The sequence below is a fragment of the Eschrichtius robustus genome, chromosome 9, assembly GCF_028021215.1.
Source record: "Eschrichtius robustus isolate mEscRob2 chromosome 9, mEscRob2.pri, whole genome shotgun sequence".
NCBI classification, from domain to species: domain Eukaryota; kingdom Metazoa; phylum Chordata; class Mammalia; order Artiodactyla; family Eschrichtiidae; genus Eschrichtius; species Eschrichtius robustus.
In genome coordinates this window covers 119,489,939-119,514,195 of record NC_090832.1, presented here as the reverse complement: position 1 = coordinate 119,514,195, position 24,257 = coordinate 119,489,939, and the positions used below count along the sequence as shown (strand labels likewise).

Sequence of the window (24,257 nt, the reverse complement as noted above, 5' to 3'; positions counted from 1 at the left end):
AAGGGTTCAGCCCAGCTTCAACTGTATTAGTCATGTTTTCTTTAGGCTAGGAAGTAGAACACGAGTTTTTGCTATATTATTCTTTATATTCCACACAGATATGAAATATTTCCTAATAATTTTTTAAACTGTCATTGATAAGGTTTTACAATAATAAAAAATAGAATTTTTTAAAAACGGTCACTGAGACAGAAGTTAACTTCTGCAACTTAGAAATATAAAAGCAGTAAAAGAAAACGTAAAGAGCGAATTAAATGCAAACGTCAGGAAATCTCAGTAAAGCAATTTTAGGTGGCTCTGTAGTGCTTTAGCCCCAGTCTTTCTCCAGAACCTGTCAAGGTTCTCCAAAGGCAGTCTCGTGGAGCCCTAAGCCACCATGTTACAAGTACGGGTATCCCGCTGCAGAGACCACATGAAGAGGCCTTTCGACTACATGGAGAAGGAAGGGCCCAACTTTCCACACCGGCCAGAGTCAGACATTTGAATAAAGCTGTCTTCGAGCCTCCAGGCCTGCCAAGCTACCACTGAATAACCCCCACAGGCGCTACATGAAGCAGAAAAATCACCCAGCTGAGGTGAGTTTTCTCAAATTCCTAATCTATACAACCTTTATTTTTTGATACAGGAGACAGACCAATAGACTGTCCAATACTATCTGAAGATGAAGTCTGAATATATTATATCCTTGGGAATAATATTAGATTAGACTTCTCTGTGAACCACCAAGAGCACAATATTTTTTGCCTCAGGATCCAGCTATTGTTCAGTGTTCCCTCAGTTTATCTACCTCCTCATTCCATTCAGTGGGTTTCTATGGATCTTTTGGCAGGATGCTGGCATCCAGTTAGTTCTGTCCAAGGCCAACATCAGGCAGCAGTTTGATGCTGTTGGTGTTGCTGGAAGCATCTTGATCTTCTACGGAATGTAAATACCAAGCAGTGGGTAACTTACCCCAAAGTAATGCAGTTGGTTCTATCTTCACACAGAGTACACAATCTCTAAAATATAGTTACCACAAGCACACAAAGTTCCAAAGAGAGAACACGAATAACCTAAGAAATGATCGCGAGAGACAAGTGGCTCCACATGTTCCTTCTGCTCCAAGGCAAGGGGAGAACACCATCAAGATGGCAGGGGAGCAATATTCAATGAGAGGGACCAATGAAACACTTTAATTCTGAAAGTGCAAAGGCATCACTCAACAAGGAGAAAACTGACAGTGTCATAATAAACTTAAATTAAAAGAAGATAAACTTGAAAAACAGGTAAAGCCTATAAATGGTGAAGACAAGGAGACTCAGAGGAGTTGGTACTCAAACTTGTGAAGGAAACACTGACGAAGATTTGCAGACTTAATTGCTATACTGACAAAATTAAATCAGTGTTTTTTATTTCCTGTGATAATAGAGAATGGAGACAAACCTGAACTGAAGAAAGAAGTTTAAATGCCAAAATATGGAATCCCTCCTCATCCAAACAGTGGCATAGGAATTTCAGAGGCTGAGAAGATATTGGTTTCCATGAAGACAGAGTCACCAGAGGTCATGGTGGTAAAAGGCAGTATTTTCACCATGTCTCCAAGATTTAGTGGCAGATTCATACACAGGAGGTTGTGGAGGCAGAAAGTTTGCAGATTTTTTTTTTTTTTTAATATAGGAAAGACAACAAGGTTATTACATAGTATACAAACAAGTCTTGGGAAATTTCTAGCTCTTCATGTCCTTAAAAATGGCTTCAGTCTTTGCAAAAAAGAAAAAAGTACATTTGTTATACACTGTACACCAGCACTGTTTGGTTTTTTCTCCCTGCTATATTTCAAAGATTGTAACACAGTTAATGTGGGAGGAAAAAACCCTCATATTCAAAACCAAGCATGAAATGTATTTGAAATAACAAAAAAAACCTCTCCCCAAACAAGGTCAGAATACGGCTGGCTGTCTTACTTTTCAAGCCTATAGTTTCAGACGGCCTCAAAGTAGTTGCTGTTAACTTGGGACAAGGCAGTGTCCACATGTCCCGATTTGCCTAGGACTGTTCCAATTTTAGTACTGGAAGTCTGTATCCTCAGGAGACAAGAGGTCCTAATTGCCAGTGATGGATGCAGAAGGCTCTGAGAAGTACAAAACCCTAAGGTAGCCCAAAAAACGGGCTAAAAGTAACACTGTTTTTAGTGTCAAATGGATACTGCATATCCACTTTCTGTTTTTCAGGCGATGTAGCCACAACCATAATTTGCAGCTCACAATAATGGATCATCCATTGTTGCCTCACTCCAAGTAATGTGACCTAAGTGTACAAGTGAAGTGGGTTGTAATTGTGATCAACAGTCTGCCTCTGACTTTATGGATTAACTGCTGCGTTTTGTATCAAGATAACGTTTAATTTTTAATACTGTAAATAGTGGTGACCATGTTTTCTAAGAGTTTAGGTAATGAAAATGAGAAAGATAACAGTAACAACTCCACCATGACCCAGACATCACTGAATGAAAGAAAAAAAGGAAGGAAAAGTTCCTAACATTCTTCCTCTTTTCTTCTTACTTATGCTTGCTTGGTTTCAGAAATTCTTCAATCAGTCCCTAATCAAAGGAAAGTTAACCAATGACTGTTTATGTTGCTATTTATACCTTTGAAACAAATTACAAACGTGTGGTCTACTTTGTTCTGTCTTCCTTTAGCTTCCTAAACTGTCCAGAAATTAGAAATTTTTGGATCTCAAAAGAACTGTCATTTTCAAGTTTAAGAAATACTATGACTTTGTTGAAAGTATTAAAAAAAACAAAAACAAAAACCAAAAAACAGGGAGGTATGGGAGAGGAAAGATGGCTGCATGGATTAAAAATCGCTGCAAATTCTTTCCCACTGTTCCTGTTGAGTGATGGTTCTACTTCCCCTCCTCTTGAATCTGGGCTGGCTCTGTGGCCTTCTGGCCATTCGAATGTGACACAAGTGACACAGTATAATTTCTGAAGTTGGGCCTTAAGAGACCTGTGGCTTCAGCTTTTGCCCTCTTAGAGCACTGCTTCATCAGTAAATGGTAACTCCCCATAACGCCCTATTATTTTCCCGTCTATTGTCCACCCCCACCCCCAAGGTTAAATAGGTAAGAAGAATGGGAAAGCAAAGGGATAAAGAAGGGAAGGAGGGAGGAAAGGAAGGAAAGCAATGCTGAAGGAGGTTAAGGCTATAGGACAGGTCCCAAGCTCCAGTTCTGATTGCCCCACTTACTTGCTCTAAGTCATATAACTCGTCTACACCTCTTGATCTCAAACAGTCAACATACTTTTGTAATGGCAACAGGAACAATTAACTTACAGAAGTCTAGACATATGGAATACATAACTTCATTCTCTGTTACCTCTCTCACTACACTAGTCAATCCAGAATACCAAGAACAATCAGCTAATACCTAGAAAAAGAAAGGTAGTTAGTGAAAGAAAACAAAAACTAGAATTCAAATAAGAGAGAAGGCAAGCATTAAGAGAAGAATGAAAACAAAGTAGGAAATACACACACCCACACATACATACATATGAAAGGGAAAGCAGAAAAAATGGGAGAAAATATTGGTGAGTCAATTAGTTGGCAGAAGAAAAAAGGTAAAGGGAAAGAAAGCTAGAATGAACAAGAACAGTATACAAAAGAAAAACAAATGAGAGCGGAGGCAGACTTGCCAGAGGAGAACAGAAGGGGCAGAATATCAAAAGAAAGGTTACAAGAAGGAGCTAACTACCGTCACCTTTGCCCTATACTACAAGTCTCCTAACTGATCTCGACAACAATCTTCTGCCCCTCTCTAGAGGTATTTCCGTGTGGCAGCCAATGACCTTTTCTGAAACAAACCTGATGATGTTAACCTCCAGTCTTATCTTGTACCACTCTCCTTACTAGCACCACACTGTCCTTTCAGTTCCCTAAACGTGCCATGCTTCCTCTACTGTACTCCCCCTGGCTGGAAAGCTCTGTCTCTCCAGCTTTCCCTCTCCTATTCACTCTTCAAACTGCCCTGATTAGATCAAATTCTCATGATTACAAATAATCCCCTTTGGCTGCACTTGACAGTTGAAATTTTACACTTACAAGTGCGCTTCTTTGATTACTGACTCTCCTCACTGGACTGGAAACTCCACGGGGGAACCGCCTTCCCTCCCCCACCGTGCCTCTCAGCACAGTACCTACAAGTTACAGTGGCTCAATAAATGTCCGTTGAATGAATGAACGAAAGAGAAATCTAAATCTGCCAAACTAGCTATCACAAGTGGAAAAGGGGCAGAAGACAACCTTAAGCGTACAGAAGAGAAAGAAACAAATCAAAGAGGGAAAAGAAAAAATTCAATACAAGCTGTGGCCTAATTAAATTCACACAATTTCAGTGTGATACTATACCAACAAAATAATGTACAATAGTAACCAATAGGTCTCTTTTTCCCTAAAGAAGCCAGAAAAGGAAATGGAATTCGTTTTTTACTTAATAGTTTATAAGAAGGTAAAACATAATTTAGAAAATGGACAACAAACAAGCACCTCAAACTTAAGATGACCAAAGCAGAGCTATTAACTTACTTCTCATTCCTCTGCCAGTCTACTCCATCTCAGTGAATGGAATCCCGCGCCCCCCTGCAACGCCTCAAACCAAAACCCTAGGAGTCATCTTTGATTCCTCCCTTACTCTGATCCTCAATATGCAACGCATCAAGAAGTCCTGTAAGCTCTACATCCAAACGGATCTTCCATCTATCCACTCCTCTTCCCCAACTGCCACTGCTACCATCCTAATCCAAGCCCGTCTATTTTTCAGACTGCTACAATATTCTCCTAACTAATACCCCTGCTTTTACTCTTGCTCTCCTCTAATTCACTCCAGGAGCAAAGCGTTTTTTTTTTTTTTTTAAAAAGATAAATTGTATCATTACACTCCTTTGTCCCAAACTCTTCAATGACTTCCTACTTCTCAGAAGCAAATAAAAATTCATGGAAAAAACTACAAATAGAACTACCATACGACCCAGCAATCCCGCTACTGGGCATATACCCTGAGAAAACCATAGGTCAAAAAGAGTCATGTACCAAAATGTTCATAGCAGCTCTATTTACAATAGCCAGGACATGGAAGCAACCTAAATGTCCATCGACAGATGAATGGATAAAGAAAATGTGGCACATATATACAATGGAATATTACTCAGCCATAAAAAGAAATGAAATGGAGGTATTTGTAATGAGGTGGATGGAGTTAGAGTCTGTCATACAGAGTGAAGTAAGTCAGAAAGAGAAAAACAAATACAGTATGCTAACACATATATACGGAATCTAAGGAAAAAAAAAAAAAAGGCCATGAAGAACCTAGTGGCAAGACGGGAATAAAGACACAGACCTACTAGAGAATGGACTTGAGGATATGGGGAGGGGGTGGGGTGAGATGTGACAGGGTAAGAGAGTGTCATGGACATATATACACTACCAAATGTAAAATAGATAACTAGTGGGAAGCAGCCGCATAGCACAGGGAGATCAGCTCGGTGCTTTGTGACCACCTAGAGGGGTGGGATGGGGAGGGTCGGAGGGAGGGAGATGCAAGAGGGAAGAGAAATGGGAACATATTGTATATGTACAACTGATTCACTTTGTTATAAAGCAGAAGCTAACACACTATTGTAAGGCAATTATACTTCAATAAAGATGTTTAAAAAAAAAAAAAAAAATTCATGAACTTGCATGATCTGCTACCTCTCTTTCATATCACTCTCTTCTTTGCTTGCTACATTTCAGCCATAATGACCTCCTTTTTTTAAACAAATGGAATCCTATATCATCTTGGAACCTTTAGAGACATCATGCCCTCTGCCATACTCTAGTCCCACAGTTAAGGTATTACCTTAACACACGTGTGACCTCCTCAGTAAGGCCTTTCTTGACTTTAACACTATGTAAAATGCCTTTCTCATTCGTCCAGTGCTCTGTATTTTTCTTCCATAGCCTTTATCACACTATTATCATCCTGTTTATTTCACTAACAACAAATAAGTATGCTCCACGTGCAAGAAATATGATGGTGAAAAGAGAAAGCCATTGCTTTCACGGAGCTTATATTTTAATAGGACTAAAAAACATGAAGACATAAATTTATCAAGTGAAAAGTGCTACCATGAAAAATAGAACAGTTAAAGGGAATACCATGTGTTTGTACACGTGTGGCAGCATGACATTGTAAGTAGGCTGTCAGGTCTGAGCAGATCTAAATAAAGTGAGGAAGGAAACTATGTGAAAAAAATGGGGTAAGACTGTTTTAAATGGATTAACTTTTACTTATTTATAAAGAGTCCCTCCCACTAAAATATAAGTCCCATAAAGGCAAGGACCCTATCTTACGCACTGCTGTATTCACCTTGGTAAGTGCCTAGTACAGAGCAGGCCACTATAAATATTTGATGAACGAATATCTGGCAAGCTATATTGGAGTATTTTATCATTAAAAGTGTAAAGAACCAAAAGAATTAAGTACAAAGTATTAAACACAAAAAATATAAGTAGTACGAAATATCATTCCATTTATTTCAGAAGATTCAGTACAGTATATGAAAAACTGAAATGCCTGCTCTCCCTTATGCTTATATTCTAAACAAGGTACCATTCACTTGCTTTCTGAGAATGCTGACGGTGACATGGTGAAACTCAAGTTTACCCCCTAGAGCAACTCACAGACCCTTAAGTTAGAATAAACTAAAAGCAACAGTTTTAAATTTCACATTGGCCCTGTATCTGTTGGCCTTATTTATGCTCTTTCTATCCTCCCTATGTTCATCACATAGCACCACCTGTAACACAAGCTGCACCACTCTCAGCCCCTGACAGGTAGCCATTCTGCCCAAACGAGAATGGAGACAGAATAAAAGAAATATGAAATGAACCCAGAAAAACTTGCAAGCTTTCCACATTTTCTTACCACAAATCTCATATAAAACTCGCATCACTTTTAAATAAAGGCTGGTTTGTACCACAAGGTAAATATTTTTTTGGCTCTGCTACACTCCAAGGAAGAAGAATTAAGAAAATTAAGGTTTCTTTTCCCACTCAGCTCCATTAGTACCCATTTGTTCATTAGACTAACACTGAGTACCTATTGTGTTCCAGACCCTGTTCTAGGTACAGTTAATAAAACTGTAAACTCGGCATACCCATCCTTCCACACCCTCTTAAGAGGACCTTGTACCACAGTGAAGTTGTACTTTCTTAATTCAGAAATGTTTCCAACTAGTTATCTTTAAAGTACTCCTTTTACCCCGATATGAAATTCATCTTTGCAAAATTATCCGAAGAGGAGTTAAATCTTTTAACAGTCACTGCACAGCAGATAGACCCACTCATAAAGTCGCTCTCCCCAACATATTTATAAACCTAATTACCAGCACAAACGGTGAACCCACAGTCGAATGACGCAATAAACGTTTAGAGTTCCTGGTCCACAACGACAACGAATTTAGCCGTATTTCAGGGATCCTTATATGTGGGCCAAGAGCCAATATTGTTACCCATTATCCCCAACAATAATAGACAGCTTTTCTTACTTACGACTGGCTTAGTCCGCCTGCAGCAAATGTGTAACTTTTCCTCACAAGTGAATTAAAATGTAACCACTCAAACTTCGTCTATTAGCTTGGGTGACGGTCCCAAAATTGACACTGTGAATCTCGTTCTTTTTCCGATACATTATTTTCTAAAATATCGTTAGCAAAACACATTTCGTAAGATTATCTGACAGAGCGAGGCCTCATCTGAATGCTGGCTGCAAGAGGAAGCCTGAAGCTCCGCGAAAAAAGAAAGACGGGGACGGGGACGGGCGTAGAACACAAGCTCAGGAAACCGCCTCTCCCCCTCCCTACGCGGACTGGCCCCCGATTTCACCCAACCTTAGCGATTTGAAAGTTTCCATGAACACCAAACGAGACCCGAGCGCAATTTGCTCTCATCCTTAGGCCACCACGGAGAAACCACAAAAAAACAAAACATGTCAAAGACACGCGTACACTCTCAAAGGACACGCACCAACTCCGGATCCCGGCCGGTCCACCGACGCCCCCTCGGCCTCCCGGCTCCCGGCCGAGCCCCTAACCCGCACGGACTCGGACCCAGCGCGCCCGCAGCACCTTCTCTCCCCGCCAGCGCCCCGGAGCCCCCCAGACCCACCCGGCGCCCACACCTGAATAGCCGGGAATCAGGGGCCCACATTTTCCTGTAGTTCCCCACCCCCACCCCCTCGAGGGTAGAAATTGATGTACCTTCTAGAAAAGTAATCTCCCCGGCGGTGCCGTCGCTATTGCTAGCCGCCATCTTCCTCCTCCCACGCCGCCGCCTCCTTAGTCCATAGCTCACACCGCCGCCGCGTTCGCCGGGATGAGGGGCCGCGCCGCAGGAAGGTAGCCGCCGCAGGGTTGCGGGCCTAGGACTCGGCCGTCAGGCGGGCGGCGCTCCCCCGTCCGGACGGGCCTACACAAAAGCAGGCCGGCTCCCTGGCCTATCCGCGGGCGGGCGGCGAGATCCGCGGCCTGGGCTGCTCAGGCTCCGCCGGGAGAACGCGAGCGGCGGCGGCGCTTCCCGGGCCCGGTGCCTCTCGGCCCGCGGCTCCCCATCCACCGCCCGCCCAGGCCGCCCGAGAAGCTTCCCCTAGCGGCGGGCCCGCAGGAAGAGAGGCTGAGAGTGAGCACACAAACACGCCTCCCTCAGTCCCGGGCCGTAAAATGGCCGCACCCGCCGCCCCCCGGGTCGGTGAGGTCTCCGCGACCGTCAGGCACCCCCGGGCCCTCCGCTCCTTTCAGCAGCCGCCGCTATGGCCGTCCGCCCACCCCGCCCAGGCGCGAATGTATCAGCGGAGACCTCTGCGACTGTCCATGAGGACAGGGGTGGGTCTCCTTCGCCACCGCCTCGCCTCCGTCGCCACAGCAGCGCCAGCCGCCGCTCCTCCTCCACTGTTGTCGCTGCCGTCGCTAGGCGCCCGCCCCCAGCGCGTCTGCCCCTCAGAATTCCGAACTCGCTCGCTCGCGGGCGGAGCGGGTTGCGGCGCCGCACCGAGCCCCGCCGCGTGGCGCCCGCCGCGTGGCGCGTGGCGCCCGCCGCCCGCCGCCCGCCGCCCGCCGCCCGCCGCCCGGTCCTCTGCAGCACCGGCCCAGCACGGTGCCGGCTCGGCCCGCACACGTTTGGTCCGACGTCGGGAGCGCCCGCCGAGGCCCCCATGGCAGACCTGGGCTTCCAGGCCGGGCCGGCGATGCATTCGTCTTCTGTGGCACCACGAAGGCCTGAGAAATGTTCCGAGTTCATATTCCTCTGAGGAGGCCTTCGGTTTAAACCGTAGCCAACTGAAGAGAAAAGGTAGAGTGAGGTAGCGCGATCACATGTGTGGAGAATGATTTGTGGTCTTCATTCATTTTTAAAGAAGTTTGCAAAATAATTCAGGGAGGATTCTACAGTACCCTTTGGATGACAGTGTAAAAAAAAAAAAAAAAAAAAATCCTGTCCTTTAATGTGCCTGAGACTTCAAAGCCCGTCCCCTGTCTTACAAGTCAGGCCTTGTAATTGCAGGTGGCTATGTCACGTCCGTTTTTCTTTTCCTTCTTTGCCTTTCTTTTTACTTTCTTTTTTTTTTTTTTAATTACAAAGATGACACGTTCATTAATGAAAATTTGGAAAATACGGAAGAGGAAGGAAGTCTTGCAGAGTCCCACCACGAAACTCAACTCCTTCCTCTGTGTAGTCCTCTAATCAAATACTTTTCTTAAATCCCTCACTATCCCTCCTTAAAAAACAAAAATTTATGCTCCATACCCTTGAAAATTCAACAGCAATTAAAATGATACAAAATAACTATGATTTAGCGCCATCTTTGAGGAATGAACTAACTAGTTTAATTGTCCTGTTAACCAAGGCGTTAAGTTGAAAACCTTTTTGTTTAAAACTTCTTTTAACATCTTTTCCTAAAATGAACTAGTAACCTTTACGATTTAGTAAGAGCAATATAATGAACATAATTTATCATTTGCTATTTTTGTTGCTTGAGGATATTGAGTGATACAGTTTCACTTTTAAGTGAAAAACAAACTAATATTTTTTTAAATTATAAATTAATATACCCTCAAAATAACACAGTTCTTATATAATAGTCTATTTCTACCAGGCACCTTCAGTGTCAACATTTATAAATGAACAGTCAAGTTTTCAGGTGACCAGGGTTGGATTTTTACTTTCCTGGGTCTTAGGCGCTTTTGTCTTCATAGGCCCTTCCTCCATAAGAAATATATAAAAAAAATTTTTTTTCACAGCCATCAATATTTTTTTTTTATAAGTTCACATTCATAACCATTTTTCCCACTATGAAATTAACAAAAAAAAGTTAAAGATAATATTTAAAGTTGGTGAGGATACTGTGAGATGAACTCATTCACTGATGCTGTTAATTTAAAGGAGAACGAACTACCTGGAAAGCAATTTGGCAAAAATGTATCAAGGGTTTAAAAGTCCTATTCCGTTGGTCTCTATTATACATGCATTTATAAGCAGAGCAAAAAAAGTCTCCCAGCCCCACCTCACCCCCAAAAAGCCAAAGTGTTAACGGTGGTTATATCTTGGGGATAATAGGTAGTTTTAAATTTGGAATTATGTATATTTTTTATTTAATTTTTTAAATTGAGGTGTAGTTGATTTATAATATTAGTTCACAACACAGTGATGCAAAACTTTTGTCGATTATACTGTTTAAAGGTATTATAAAATATTGGCTATATTCCCTGTGCTGTACAATATATCCTTGTAGCTTATTTATTTTATACATAGACGTTTTTACCTCTTGATTCCCAACCCTTATCTTGCCCCTCCTCCTTCCCTCTCCCTACTGGTAAACATTAGTTTGTTCTCTATATCAGGGGTCCCCTACCCCCCGGCCATGGACCAGTACTGGTCCGCGGCCTGTTAGCAACTGGGCCGCACAGCAGGAGGTGAGTGACGGGTGAGCAAGGGAAGCTTCATCTGCCGCTCCCTATCACTCCCCATCGCTTGGATTACCGCCTGAACCTTGCCCCCCACCGCCCCGTCCATGGAAATATTGTCTTCCACAAAACAGGTCCCTAGTGCCCAAAAGTTTGGGGACCACTGCTCTGTATCTGTGAATCTGTTTCTATTTTGTAATATTCATTCATTTGTTTCATTTTTTAGATTCTACATATAAGTGATACAATATTTCTCTTTCATTGTCTGACTTATTTCACTAAGCATAATGCCCTCCAAGTCCATCTGTGTTGTTGCAAATGGCAACATTTCATTCTTTTTTATGGCTGAGTAGTATTCCATTGTGTGTATGTGTGTACGTATATATATGCACACACAATGAAACACTATATATATGATATATATTATATATATGTAGTATATGTATAGATGTCCATATCCATTCATCTTCTTTATCCATTCAAATGTTAAATCTGTTGATGGACACTTTGGTTGCTTCCATACTGTGGCTATTGTAGATAATGGTGCTATGAACATTGTGGTGCATGTATCTTTTTGAGTTAGTGTTTTTATTTTCTTCAGATGTACACCCAGGAGTGGAATTGCTGGATCATGTGGTAGTTTTATTTTTAGTTTCTTTGAGAAACCTCCATACTGTTTTCCATAGCAACTGCACCAATTTACATTCTCACCAATAATGTACAAAGATCACCTTTTCTCAGCATCCTTGCCAACATTTATTTGTGATCTTTTTGATGATAGCCATTCTGACAGGTATGAGGTGATATTGTGGTTTTGATTTGCATTTCTCTAAAATAGCGATGTTGAGCATGTTTTCATGTGCTTATTAGCCAACTGTATGTCATCTTTGGAAAAATGTCTATTCAGGTCTTCTGCCCATTTTTTGACTGGATTGTTTGTTTTTTTTGATATTGAGTTGTATGAGCTGTTTATGTATTTTGGATATTAACCCCTTATCGGTCATATCATTTGCATATATGTTCACCCATTCAATAGGCTGTCTTTTCATTTTATTGATGGTTTCCTTTGCTGTGCAAAAGCTTTTAAGTTTAATTAGGTCCATTTGTTTATTTTTGCTTTGGGTTCCTTTGCCTTAGCAGACAGATTCAAAAAAATATTGCTACAATTTATATCAAAGAGTATTCTGCCTGTGTTTTCTTCCAGGTGTTTTATGGTTTCCAGTCTTACATTTCAGTCTTTAATCCATTTTGAGTATTTTTTTTTTTGTATATAGTGTGGATAATGTTCTAATTTCATTCTTTTACATTTAGCTGTTCAGTTTTCCCAGCACCACTTATTGAAGAGACTGTCTTTTCCCCATTGAATATTCTTGCATCCTTCGTTGTACATTAATTGACCATAAGTGCATGGGTTTATTTCTGGATTCTAGCCTGTTCCGTTGATCTATGTGTCTGTTTTTGTGTCAGTACATACTGTTTTTGATTACTGTAGCTTTGTAGTATAGTCTGAAGACAGGGGAGCATGATACCTCCAGCTTTGTTCTTCTTTCTCAAGATTGCTTCGGCTCAAGTTAATTAATTTTAAAACTGCTTTGGTATAAAGATACAATCCAGGCTGGATTCACTATTATATGTTTATTATTATCATTATGTTAATGTTTTTCTGACTTTAGGAGAAATAATATTAAAACATTTTTCATAAGTCTATATTTTTTTCCTTATTTTGAGGAATTAGGATTTACTCTCTTAACTTTCATGTATAACATACAGCAGTGTTAATTATATTTATCATGTTGTACATCCCTAATACTTATTTATCTTATAACTGGAAGTTTCATAAGCCTTTAAAAGTATCACAGGCCTAAGACACTGTTCCTCCTGTGCCTGATGGATAACAGCCCTGTAGGTGATTGCTGGATCCCTTAATGTTCATTAATGGAAATGATCACATAAAGATCATGTCTAGCTTAACTCTAAGGCAAGTGCATAAGAATCATCTGGAGAGCTCATAAAAAAGTTTCCTGGGCCCCATCTCAGGCCATGTAATTCAGTAGGTTTAGGTAGGGCCCATGAATTTGCATTTCTAATCAGCTCAAAGGTGATGCCACTGCTGCTGATTTGAGAACCAGTGCTTGGAGTAATTAAGTGTTTCATTCATGCCAAGGCATTGCTCCCAGTATGATTTTCTAGGTATATTATCGAGATCTCGTAACCAACATTTACTGAACATCTACTGTTATTTTTATTTTATAAGTAGAAACTGAGACCCAATAGACTAAATAACTTTTTGAGGTGACTCAGCTAGAAAAGTTTAGAGCTGAGATTTGAGCCCAGGTCCATCTAGACTCCAGAGTTCATACTCTCTTATCATTATCCTGTGATAATGATCCCAGAGGTAGAATATAATCAGTGGTCTTAGAAGCAAACTTTGAAACATGAAATAATGCATAAAAATGGTAAAGAAATGTATTTCCTAGATCATCATTGTTGTATTTCCCCTGTTTATTGGAGTTTGCTGATGGCTTGCTTCTTTCTGGCTCTTTATGCCTCAGTTCTTACTTCCAGTTAATAACGGCAAAACACTGTAGTAATGGCTTTCAACATAATTTCCTGAGAGTGCTGTTCTGTAATGCTGACTCCCAACTAAAGCTGATTAGGGTTTTGCATTTTTCATTAACTTCACTTTGCAATTTGAACTACTTAATCTCTTCTGCAGGCCAACAAATTTAATCTTTACAGCACAAAACAGGTATGGGTTAACTTGCGCTGAGTTTCGGACTTTAAACATCTTCACCTTTTGAGGTTAAAAGTTTCATTTTATAACTAGCTTTCTCATCCATTTTTCTTAATATTGTCTCATTATAAATATAAACACACAAGATAATTACTTTCTCCTTCTCCATCCATGTGTGTGTGTATATATATGTATGTATGTTTCTTATTCCTTTTCTTTCTCTGGTTCTCTTTTTCCTCAAGAACATAGTCTAATACAAGTGTAGGCTATTTTCTAAAGTTGTGTTTTTCAAGAAGATGCTTTGGTGACCTCAAAGTTTACCAAACCTTTTCCCCCACCCCAGTGTAAAGGGACCACAGTGTTTTCACCAATCACACAGACATAATAAAATACGTACCAAAAGGTATATTACAAGGATAGAGAAATGATCAAAAACATTATGCAGCATCCATGTAATGAAATGCTTTGCAGCTATTTAAACCAGTGAAGTAGATCTATTTGTCCTGATCAGGAAAGTATCCATGATTAATTGAAAAGAAAAAGCAAATTCCAGGCCAGTTTGATTTCATTTTTAAAAAATAAATTTATAAAAGTGTATAGCTAATCTGTGTAGCATAGGCTATTCTGGAGGAAAGAGATTAGAGGGTTGATGTGATGACTTTGTCTTCTTTTTTATGGAATTTTAAATAGTTTTTGGATTGTAGGTAACTTGCTTTCTTCCTAGTGTTTTTCAGTATTTTCAAATAATTTTAAGCTAACAAATAAAGCTATATTTTTAAGGCATTTTCCTCAAAACTCAAAAGTTTAACAGTATTATCTTACCGTTTTCATAAAAATACATGTTTTCTTGAAATAAAAATATGGTCATTGTGGGCTTGCCCAGTTTGTATATTTTTCTTCATCTGTCAGGGCATGCTCATCCTTGAAGTTTTAAAATTTTAGGTGTGAAAACAAAAGAGTTCTATAATATTGGAGGTGGGAAAACTATTTTATATATAAGTCAGAATTGAATTCTGGACAACTGCAGTTGATTCCTCTATTTTCTATTTCTTTATTATTATGAACATGAAAAAACGATTTATTAAAGGTGTAGAACTTATATGGTGACTATTAAGCCTATAATACAGGCATGTACTACAACCTTGCTTTTGATTATTAGAAAAAAAAATAGGACTTCCCTGGTGGTGCAGTGGTTAAGAATCTGCCAGCCAATGCAGGGGACATGGGTTCGATCCCTGGTCCGGGAAGATCCCACATGCCACAGAGCAACTAAGCCCATGCGCCACAGCTACTGAGCCCATGCGCCACAACTACTGAAGCCCGCATGCTCTAGGGCCCATGTGCCGCAACTACTGAGCCTGCGTGCTGCAACTACTGAAGCCCGCGTACCTAGAGCCTGTGCTCTGCAGCAAGAGAAGCCACCGCAAAGAGAAGCCCGCACACCACAACGAAGAGTAGCCCCAGCTCGCCACAACTAGAGAAAGCCTGCGTGCAGCAACAAAGACCCAATGCAGCCAAAAAAAAACCCAAATAGTATAATATTATTAAGAATAGATACCAGCCATTAGCCATAATGTGACAAATTGGAGATTACATTCTTATGAAATCATTTCATTTGGTTAGGAGGTTATATCAGGCCTTTAATGAGGAATTACTTAAAGAATGTTTATGATTATCTCCTCTTGGGAAAGAGTCATAATTTAGTTTGGAATGGAATGCATTATATAGTAAATTAGAGACTATTTTATACCAGTCAGCACCTCATGTCCGTGAAAGTATTTTATTTTCTACATATTACTGAACTTTGTAATCCTAAGCAAGATAGTTAGGTTTGGTTCTGTGAATGGGTCTTCACTATGCAAAGACCCTTGCCTCTTATGTAACAAAGATGGCAGAGTAGGGCAAGTTCCTGCTTCTGATAGACAGGAACAGGCTAGGGTGCATTATGTAAACTCTGGACTATAGCTATAAACACCAGTGCTGAGACCCTACCTTGCCTCTCTAGCCCCTTTCCCCAGAGGGGGCTTTGTGGATGACTTATGGACAAGGCATGGTCCTGAAGGAGCCATTAACACCATGGAAGTAGCCATTTCTGTCTACCCTGGGGTGACTGTGTGGACCGGGAAAGCTGTCTACCCTGAGGCCGGGCATGAAAGAACAGCGGAACAGGAAGCTGGTGCCGCTTCCTTCATACCTGCTGTTGTCACTACATCAGCTTACCTGAGAAAAATATAAGTCCCTGATCTATTTCTCTTAAGTCATGTGGATAGGATAGTCTGCCTTTGGTGTCTTTAATAGATCTAGAATCTGTCTGGAATATGTGGGTTTTAGAAATGAACTAGAAATATGTGGGCTCATATCCCTAAGAAATTTTTTAAATTGCTATAATTACGTAAAATCTTCTGCAGTAATACCATAATGAGAGAAAAAGAATGCTGGCCCACAGTTCAACCTGCTGCTTGATAAAAGTTACTCTAGTATTATTGAGATAGTTGACCCATTTATATAAAACATCATAGGAATCTCTACCTTCCCTCAAACTGGCAGAAAAATTGAACCTAATGTAAAACTAGATACAACACTTAATAGGTATTCAATAAATATTTGCTGAATTATCTTATAATTTGTCTTTTCATGTTTTGGAGCCTGGACCTATGATAGGTTTGGTAGGTTGTAGCCAAGCTTGCTGGACTGGAATTCCAGTAGGCTTAGTGGTGCACTATGAGGTGAATGTTTTTTCTCATACGGTAATAGGATCAGTCCTTGAGCACCGACTTGGCCTCTCCTTTGTGGCAGAACTTAGGACGTACCTCTGTGAGGAAAAAGAGAAGGATCAGGGAACCCCCTCCACTCATTTGTACCATTATATCTTGTTTAATCTTTGCATTTCTTTTTACTCTTTTAATAGTAAACTAAAGTGAAATCAAACTTAGTGAAGTCTAGGTCATCAGTCTCAGCAGTCTTCCAACCTAAGTGGCTTTGTGGGCATACACAAAACCTAGTATTCTTCTGAATACCTGCTATAATCATCAGGAGATTTCTCTAACCCAATAATAGATTTTAAACACTAGATTATAGGGACTTCCCTGGCGGTCCAGTGGTTAAGACTATGCGCTTCCACTGCAGGGGGCGTGGGTTCGATCCTCGGTCTGGGAAATAAGATCCCGCATGCCACACGAGGTGGCCAAACATAAAAAAAAACAAACAAAAAACCCCACTAGAGTGTAATATGAAATAATTTAATCAATTAAATAATTTTCTATTAAGTTTATAGAACTTTTCCTAATCCTGTATAGCTAAATATACTCACTTTATCCTCACAATTCCAGGCAAGTCATGTATTTTGTTTTGTTTTTCTAAATTAAAAATCAAATAAGTTGTGTCTTCTTCAAATTTGTGTCAATGTCACAAATAGATTTTAGGGTCCTAGACCCTGAGGGTGCCTCAGCAAGGTCCATTTCCACCTTGTCTCAATGGCTTTGGGGATGACCCCAGCTCCAAGGTGTGCTTGATATGTGTAACTCAGGCTAATTCCACTCACCCTGGCATAGTGATTGCTTCAGATAAACCTATCTAGTTCTGAAAATACACGTTGATAAAGGTGAGAAGTTCTCTTTCATAATTAAGAAAAGGATCCAAAGACCATTAACATAATCTTGACAAGTTGGCTAACTTTAGCAGTTCATATTTATTATATTAGCCTGTTTCAGAGTGTGAACTTTGTAATATAGTCCTCTTTAAACACCATGTAGAATAAGTGTATGGATTAAGGTTGGAGACAACAAAGTAGAAGTACAGAAAGAGTGAAAAGTTTTGGAGAAGAAAGATCATATAAATGATTGTTTTAGCTGCAAGCAACTGGTAGCGGTCCTTTTCTTCTGAGAAGAGTACTAAGGTGGAAGGGAGATTTACCTTTTACCATATATCCTTTTCTACTTTTTGATTTTGTATCAAGAATTTTGTATCAAGATACATTTGTATCAAATGTATCTTGTGTATACATTATCTAATAAAAAGGAACTTTGAATTGATGGTGTTACAGTCATCTGAAAAGTTCTCTGGACACTTTCATAGTTCTCAACCTCCTAAATTGCTGCATTGCGCACATGACAATAATGTTACCGAGCCAATGCCCCTGGGTGTTTGTTTATTTCAGTTGTCAGTCTGTAGTAGCAGGTTTGTAATGATTCATGCACATTGCCTTTCCTTCTTTAACAAGTACAACCATCATCAATTCTCACATTCAAAATTATACTCCTGCCTCTATTTTTTAAAGAAAACCTCATCTCAATCTGACCATATTTAAACTCTCCAAGAATGCTTATGTTTAACATTTTTTGAATGCCACCATCTCAGATATTGACAAAAGCACGGCTGATGCTAAAACGATGACATTATATTTTATTTAAAACTTCAGCTTTTATTCTGAAAGTATAATAAATACAAAGGAGATATGATCAACTAACATCAAATAGCTACAGTTTGGAAGCAACTAAATTGTAAGTTAGTTAAGAGCAGGAAATATTTTTAAAGATTTCTTTATGCCTCCTACAGTATAGTATCTAGAACACAGAAGATAGTTAATTAATAGTTGTTCATCCGACTTGATGAACCAAAGATTCTAACATCAAAACACCAGAGGATTCTGGATACACACTTATTTTAGGAATCGTGCTGTTAATGGAGGTGAGGTGGTAACATTTAATGTGCAGCTGCTGAGATCGAGTTTCCTCTGCTACTCAACGTGTGCAAAACAACTCAACAAATGTTCTGTATTTTTCAGATATTTCTAACACTTTTTGTTATGTTATTTTAACTTTTAGTCACCAAAATTAAACTCCTAGCCACAAAATTATTTTAAATATGTAGCGTATCTATGAAACAAACTCAGAAGAATCCTAAATCATGATGTAATACTATACTGATTTCAAGTACTAACCACCCTGCCTGCTTGCCTTCTTGTGTATGGTTTTATTTACATATTCTTATTGTATTTATTATAATTTAATCTTTGTTTTAAAAAAATTCAGCCATACTTCTTACTTAATGTGTGTTACCCATGAGCTTTAAATACACAAAGATGCTGGAATCCCTTATGAACTTCCCTATATCCATGCCAGATTATAAGAGATGACATAGTAGTATAGTAGGGTCTTTTGGTATTTTGAAAAACACACCCATTTAAATGGCTTGAAGTGAGAGCCTTTATGTGATTCAGTCCATGCTGTAATGTGTCCTGTTATAGGATGATTCGGAATACACATAGATATGTATAAACCAACACCAAATATCTTTCAGACTCAAGGCTGTTGGGGTTATTATTACTGGTACTGATGTGGTTTTTATTACTAATGTGATCATTCTCTCAAATATTCATGGCTGAGTAGAACAATAGATGATCAGCTTTCAGTGCATGAAGAATGCGCTTTGGTTGGCAGACACCAGCATTACCTCACCTAACATATGAAATTTCTTCAAAGAAATAATCTTACTATTTGCTAACAAGTTAATGGGACTTGTTGTTATTATTATTGACTGGTATTCTACAGTACTTCTATGAATTTTAAATCAATACTCTATTAATAGTTTCTTAATGATCATAAATGCATCAGAGGTTTTTTTCCTTTGTTACACTTTGTTTTAATACCTGTGGTGATGTTTGGCCCACACTGCCCAGCACTAAATTCTGGTAAATTACCACTGGCCGGGATGTGATCTCTCTTCTTTAGAGTTCTGGAACTTTAATAATCACAGTTTTCAAATAACTGGTTTACTCTAGCCAAGCACTTAGTAGGTCAGTGTGTGTGTGTGTGTGTGTGTGTGTCTGTGTGTGCTAGAAGATCACTTTATTAATTTTTAAAATATCAATGTTTCCATCAGCTGGATTACTTGTATCTGTTATCTGGCACCCATTCGCTGGTACCAAAGTAACCAAGAAACCATATAATGTTGTTTGGTAAATATGAAGCAAAGTTAGGGGAGTTTGGTACTTAAGAGAGATTTTCCCTTCCAGCTGTGGTAGGTCCAGATAAATGAGCCCTCCTTCACTATCAAACACACCTTTCCAGCCCCTGTCCTCTTATCTACCATATGCAGAATTTCTCTTTTCTTTGTATAAATTCTAGATGAAAATCCAGTTTTGCTTTTCAATTCTGTTTTCTATTTTCAATACGCATACTTAAAAAAAAATCAATGACACTCCTTTACTAATTCGGAGTTTAACATAAGAGTAATGAAGCAAAAGGAGGCTCTCGTGGTTCAGCGTGGGAGTGGTGTTACGTTTCAAGTGCAGCTCCAAAAGAAATTCCAATCTTTTATTTTATTTTTTTAAGATTTAATTTTTTATTTATTTTTGGCTGCTTTGGGTCTTTGTTGCTGCGCGTGGGGTTTCTCTAATTGTGGCGAGCGGGGGCTACCCTTCATTTCAGTGCCTGGGCTTCTCCTTGCGGTGGCTTCTCTTGTTGCAGAGCATGGGCTTTCGGCGTGCTGGCTTCAGTAGTTGTGGCACGTGGGCTCAGTAGTTGTGGTGCGCAGGCTTAGTTGCTCCGCAGCATGTGGGATCTTCCCGGACCAGGGCTCAAACCCGTGTCCTCTGCATTAGCAGGCAGATTCTTAACCACTGTGCCACCAGGGAAGTCCCCCTAAAAGTCTCTTGATTGCCACTTTCCTCCTAGCTTCAGGAGCACAGCCACGTGCTCCCAGAAGCATGCAGTCCCCTGAGAACTGTAGTTTTTTCTAGGCCTTTCTTTTCCACTCCTAAGGGAAGAAGGAAGAAGCTTAAGTAGGCAGTCCCTGAAAGTTTTGTGGAAGCAGTTTGGGGGGAAAGGAAAGAAAGAAGCTGTGCATCCCCTATGTTAATCACTTTAATCTTGTCACATATACAAGACAATAAGAGAGCCCCATTATTTGTGGGGATTATGGAAACCACCTTGATTTTAGAAAATGTAATGCAGTGATTATTTACACTCAAAGAACTATACCTACCTGACCTAAATAGTATGTCTTTTTCCTCACATACCAGTTAGGGTCTCTCTTCACCAGCAGCCCTCTGACTAGTAACTTTTAAAAATTTTTATGGTTGAGGGTGCTTCAATAGCTGAAGAGGGAGCACTGCATGAATTATGTCCCTCTCACTCACGTACCTTCATAGCCTTTGTACCCTGCATACAAATCTGGGAAAGAGCATTTCGTCCTATTTATTTTTAGCTAATATTGTTTAAAAATTATTTCCTAATCATTTTTTCAAAATACTTTTATTATTAAATTGTTTTCAATTAATGAAAATTTGAAAATAAAAAAGCAGAAAAAACCCATTTATATTTCAACACTCAAAGGCAAGCAGCAGCTGTTCTCAGGCTCTCTTGTTCTCTCTCTCCTCTCCTTTTCTTCCTCTCTTTGTCTCACCCTCCTTTCCTTTCTCTCTTAACATGCTTTTATGAACCCATAGATGGAACCATATTATAAATACAGTTTTATTATATTTAACTTAATTTATTAATATAACCTAACCTTAATGTAACCTAAGCATTTGCCACTTATTCCACATTTGTCTATTTCTTTGAAATAATATACTACATTTTAGTAACTTTCCTTTAATTAGGCATTTAGAATGAATGTTTCCAGTCTTTCGCTCTCATACTGTGGGCACCGGCTCCCCCTGGAACACCACCAACATAACCTGGTCATAAGGCAAAGCTGAATGTATTGCTTCCCTCTGTAAAGGAGACCATTCATTACCTTGACAGAATCTTAGGAGGATCTCAGAAGGATGAGGGCAAAGTTGGGATATTTATTAGGCTTTCTTGGGAATCTGATGTAAAGTGGGTCTTTGAATAAGAGAGCTTGACTAAGACAGCGTAAGCATCATATAATAGTTAAGGACTGATTGGAGGACAGGCCAGGCAAAGGCTTTGAGGCTAGGGTTTTGGAGACTGAAAGAGAAAACCAAGGTAAGAGTCTACCACAAATATTATCTTGGTTTTTGATGTAGAAGTGTTGCTTTTTAAATTACTGCATTTCTTTGACTAGTTGTAAGGACATTTTTGTAACTTATTTTTGGGTAATTTTATTTTTTCATTTGAGAATTACTGGCTGATATCATTTGCAATTTTCTTACTGATTTGTATGAACTTTTTGTAAAGTTAATGAAATGGCCCCTTTCTTGTCATTTTTGCTGTTAAAATACTTTTTCCAGTCTGCTCCTTTCTTTTATATCTCAGTTAATTTATCTAGGTGCATATGTATAATATTTTTATATTTTCAATATTATGTTCCTTCTGTATTTAATAAGCTTCATCAGATGTTTGACAAATCTTTACCTTTATTATCTGAGTTTTTTTCTCCTTTGGTTTTGATTTCTTAAGCTTTTAATATTTAATCTATTTTAATTTTATTTGCAAATAGAGGATGAGGTGAACACTTAAATTGGCTTTTTAAAAAAATTCACAAATTGCCATTATTTCTTTAATATTTTTCTCCTTTCTCATTGATTTGTAATTCCTCCTTTATCTTATATTAAATCCAATAACAAGGTCTGTTTCTATACTCTCCATTTTCTTCCATCTATGGTCTTTTATTCCAATGTTACCACTATACCATTAAGATTATTGTTATTCTATTATATAAGATATTTGAATTATTGGTAACACTATTTTTCCCCATCATTGCTTTCTATTCTCACCTAATCATAATATATGATTTTCAGTATCATATTTTTTTAAGTTCTGTTATAAATATCCCATGAGAATGTTGACTGGAATTATTAAATCTATGGGGAAAACGGAAAACATGAAGTTTCAAGTTAACAAAAAATATTTTTAAGAAAATGGCGTTTTTTTTTGAGAACCTTCTAAAAAAACCGCTAGGCTTTTAAAATGTGTTTCCTTTTTATTCCCCAAATGGCACCTGCTGTGCAGTTTCACTGCCAGCTAGAATGTTGTTTTCAACTTCCACTGGAGGTTTTTTCTTTCTCTCAATCTGCAGGCTCTTTTTTCTATTGTATTTGCCAGCATGACATGTACGGTGAAGTATATTTTATCACATATTGCGTATATACAGAATTATTGCATGTGTATTACATGTACACTGAAGTAAACGGTATTTGCATTGATTTTTATATTCTCTGGACAGTTTTACTGTAAATAAATACAACATTTTATCACTTTGTTTACTTTTTCCTTTTTAAAAATTTTACTTATGGTATTCTTTTGGCCTTTGATTTTGGTCAGTGACCTTTAAGAAAAAACAAGAAGAAAAATATATTTTACCCCTTTTCTACTATAACTAAGATCGCCACAGGCATAAGTGTGAACTGGGTCACTGCTCGCTGAGGAAGGAATAGTCTGAATATAGCTCCATCGAAGGAAATTTTAAAACATGCCTTTATACTGATACTTACAATTCTAATTCAGCACATCAAGGCTATTTCTGATCTTCTCCCTTTCCATGTATGTAAGTACCTTCTCCAACAGTGAGAAATCTGGCTCTCATTATTTTCAAACCTAACTGCTGATTGTTGCAATCAGTTTATTTTCTCATTGTATCACTCTCCCAATCTCACTGTCTCCTTCACCTACCGTGTCCACGCAACCACCCCCCATCCCAGTACTGCATGTTTCGGTGCTGGTGTGCACACCGCACACCACTGAGAGCCTCCTCGTGGCTTCCCCCTCCCTGCTTTACACTCCGTCTCCTTGGGTGCTGGCAGCTGATGTACCCCTGCACATCTCCTTCACCTTCTCATCACCCCGAATGAAGAAGGGAAGGGGAAAACAGGGAAGGATTAGGAAGAGAAAGGAACAGGAAAGGAAGTGAGCAGGAAGGGAAAGGAGGGAAGAGAAAGGAAAGAGTCTAAGGTTTTCATTTGATTTTTTTTTAATTAATTAATTTATTTATTTTTGGCTGTGCTGGGTCTTCGTTTCTGTGCGAGGGCTTTCTCCAGTTGTGGCAAGCGGGGGCCACTCTTCATCGCGGTGCGCGGCCTCTCTCTCACCATCGCGGCCTCTCTTGTTGCGGGGCACAGGCTCCAGACGCACAAGCTCAGTAGTTGTGGCTCACGGGCCTAGTTGCTCCACGGCATGTGGGATCTTCCCAGACCAGGGCTCGAACCTGCGTCCCCTGCATTAGCAGGCAGATTCTCAACCACTGCGCCACCAGGGAAGCCCTTCATTTGATTTTTAAGAGAAAGAGTGAGTAATTAGATCTTTAAATAAACAGGACTCCTGATGACTCCAAAGGTTCTGGCAATAAATGAAACTCCAGTACTTGCAGCTTACCCTGTGTAAAATTTTCTGTCTTACAACTTTATTATGTTGTTTGAGTGCAGCATTTGGGCAAGGAGCACACTTCTGGTTCTTCTTGGCTAGTGTTTCACCTTGAGCTCTCATTTACTGAGACTTGATTGTTAGGTGGACAAGGGAACAACAGCTGGACTGCCCTAGTACAGAGGCTTTCTTCTCTAATCTGCTCTGGAATGAACTGACCTACGCTCAAGAATTTGTGCTCCTGAAACATTTTCCCTTCTTCCCTCCCTCCCTCCCATCCTTTCTTCCT

At 39.5% G+C, this 24,257-nt stretch overlaps 2 protein-coding genes and 1 pseudogene across 5 annotated transcripts in view; 2 read left to right on the top strand and 1 right to left on the bottom strand.

Annotated features, from left to right (window-relative positions):
• The window catches only part of SENP6 (SUMO specific peptidase 6), a 106,556-nt gene extending 97,495 nt beyond the window's left edge, over positions 1-9,061 (bottom strand). For 3 of the 4 annotated variants that reach the window (XM_068551641.1, XM_068551642.1, XM_068551643.1), the window contains exon 1: positions 8,276-8,849. In XM_068551641.1, coding sequence (XP_068407742.1) covers positions 8,276-8,327 — 52 coding nt within the window. In that variant the 5' untranslated portion in view covers positions 8,328-8,849. Of the gene's footprint in view, positions 1-8,275; positions 8,850-8,870 lie in introns of those variants that run through there. The other variant, XM_068551644.1, reaches the window with a different exon arrangement.
• Positions 549-8,200, top strand: LOC137769703 (protein LSM14 homolog A-like; annotated as a pseudogene).
• Positions 9,062-9,187: 126 nt separating the features above from the next.
• Positions 9,188-24,257, top strand: part of FILIP1 (filamin A interacting protein 1) — a 266,678-nt gene continuing 251,608 nt past the window's right edge. The window contains exon 1 of the mRNA XM_068551635.1: positions 9,188-9,362. The gene's annotated coding sequence lies outside the window, so the exon portion shown is untranslated. The remainder of the gene's footprint in view (positions 9,363-24,257) is intronic.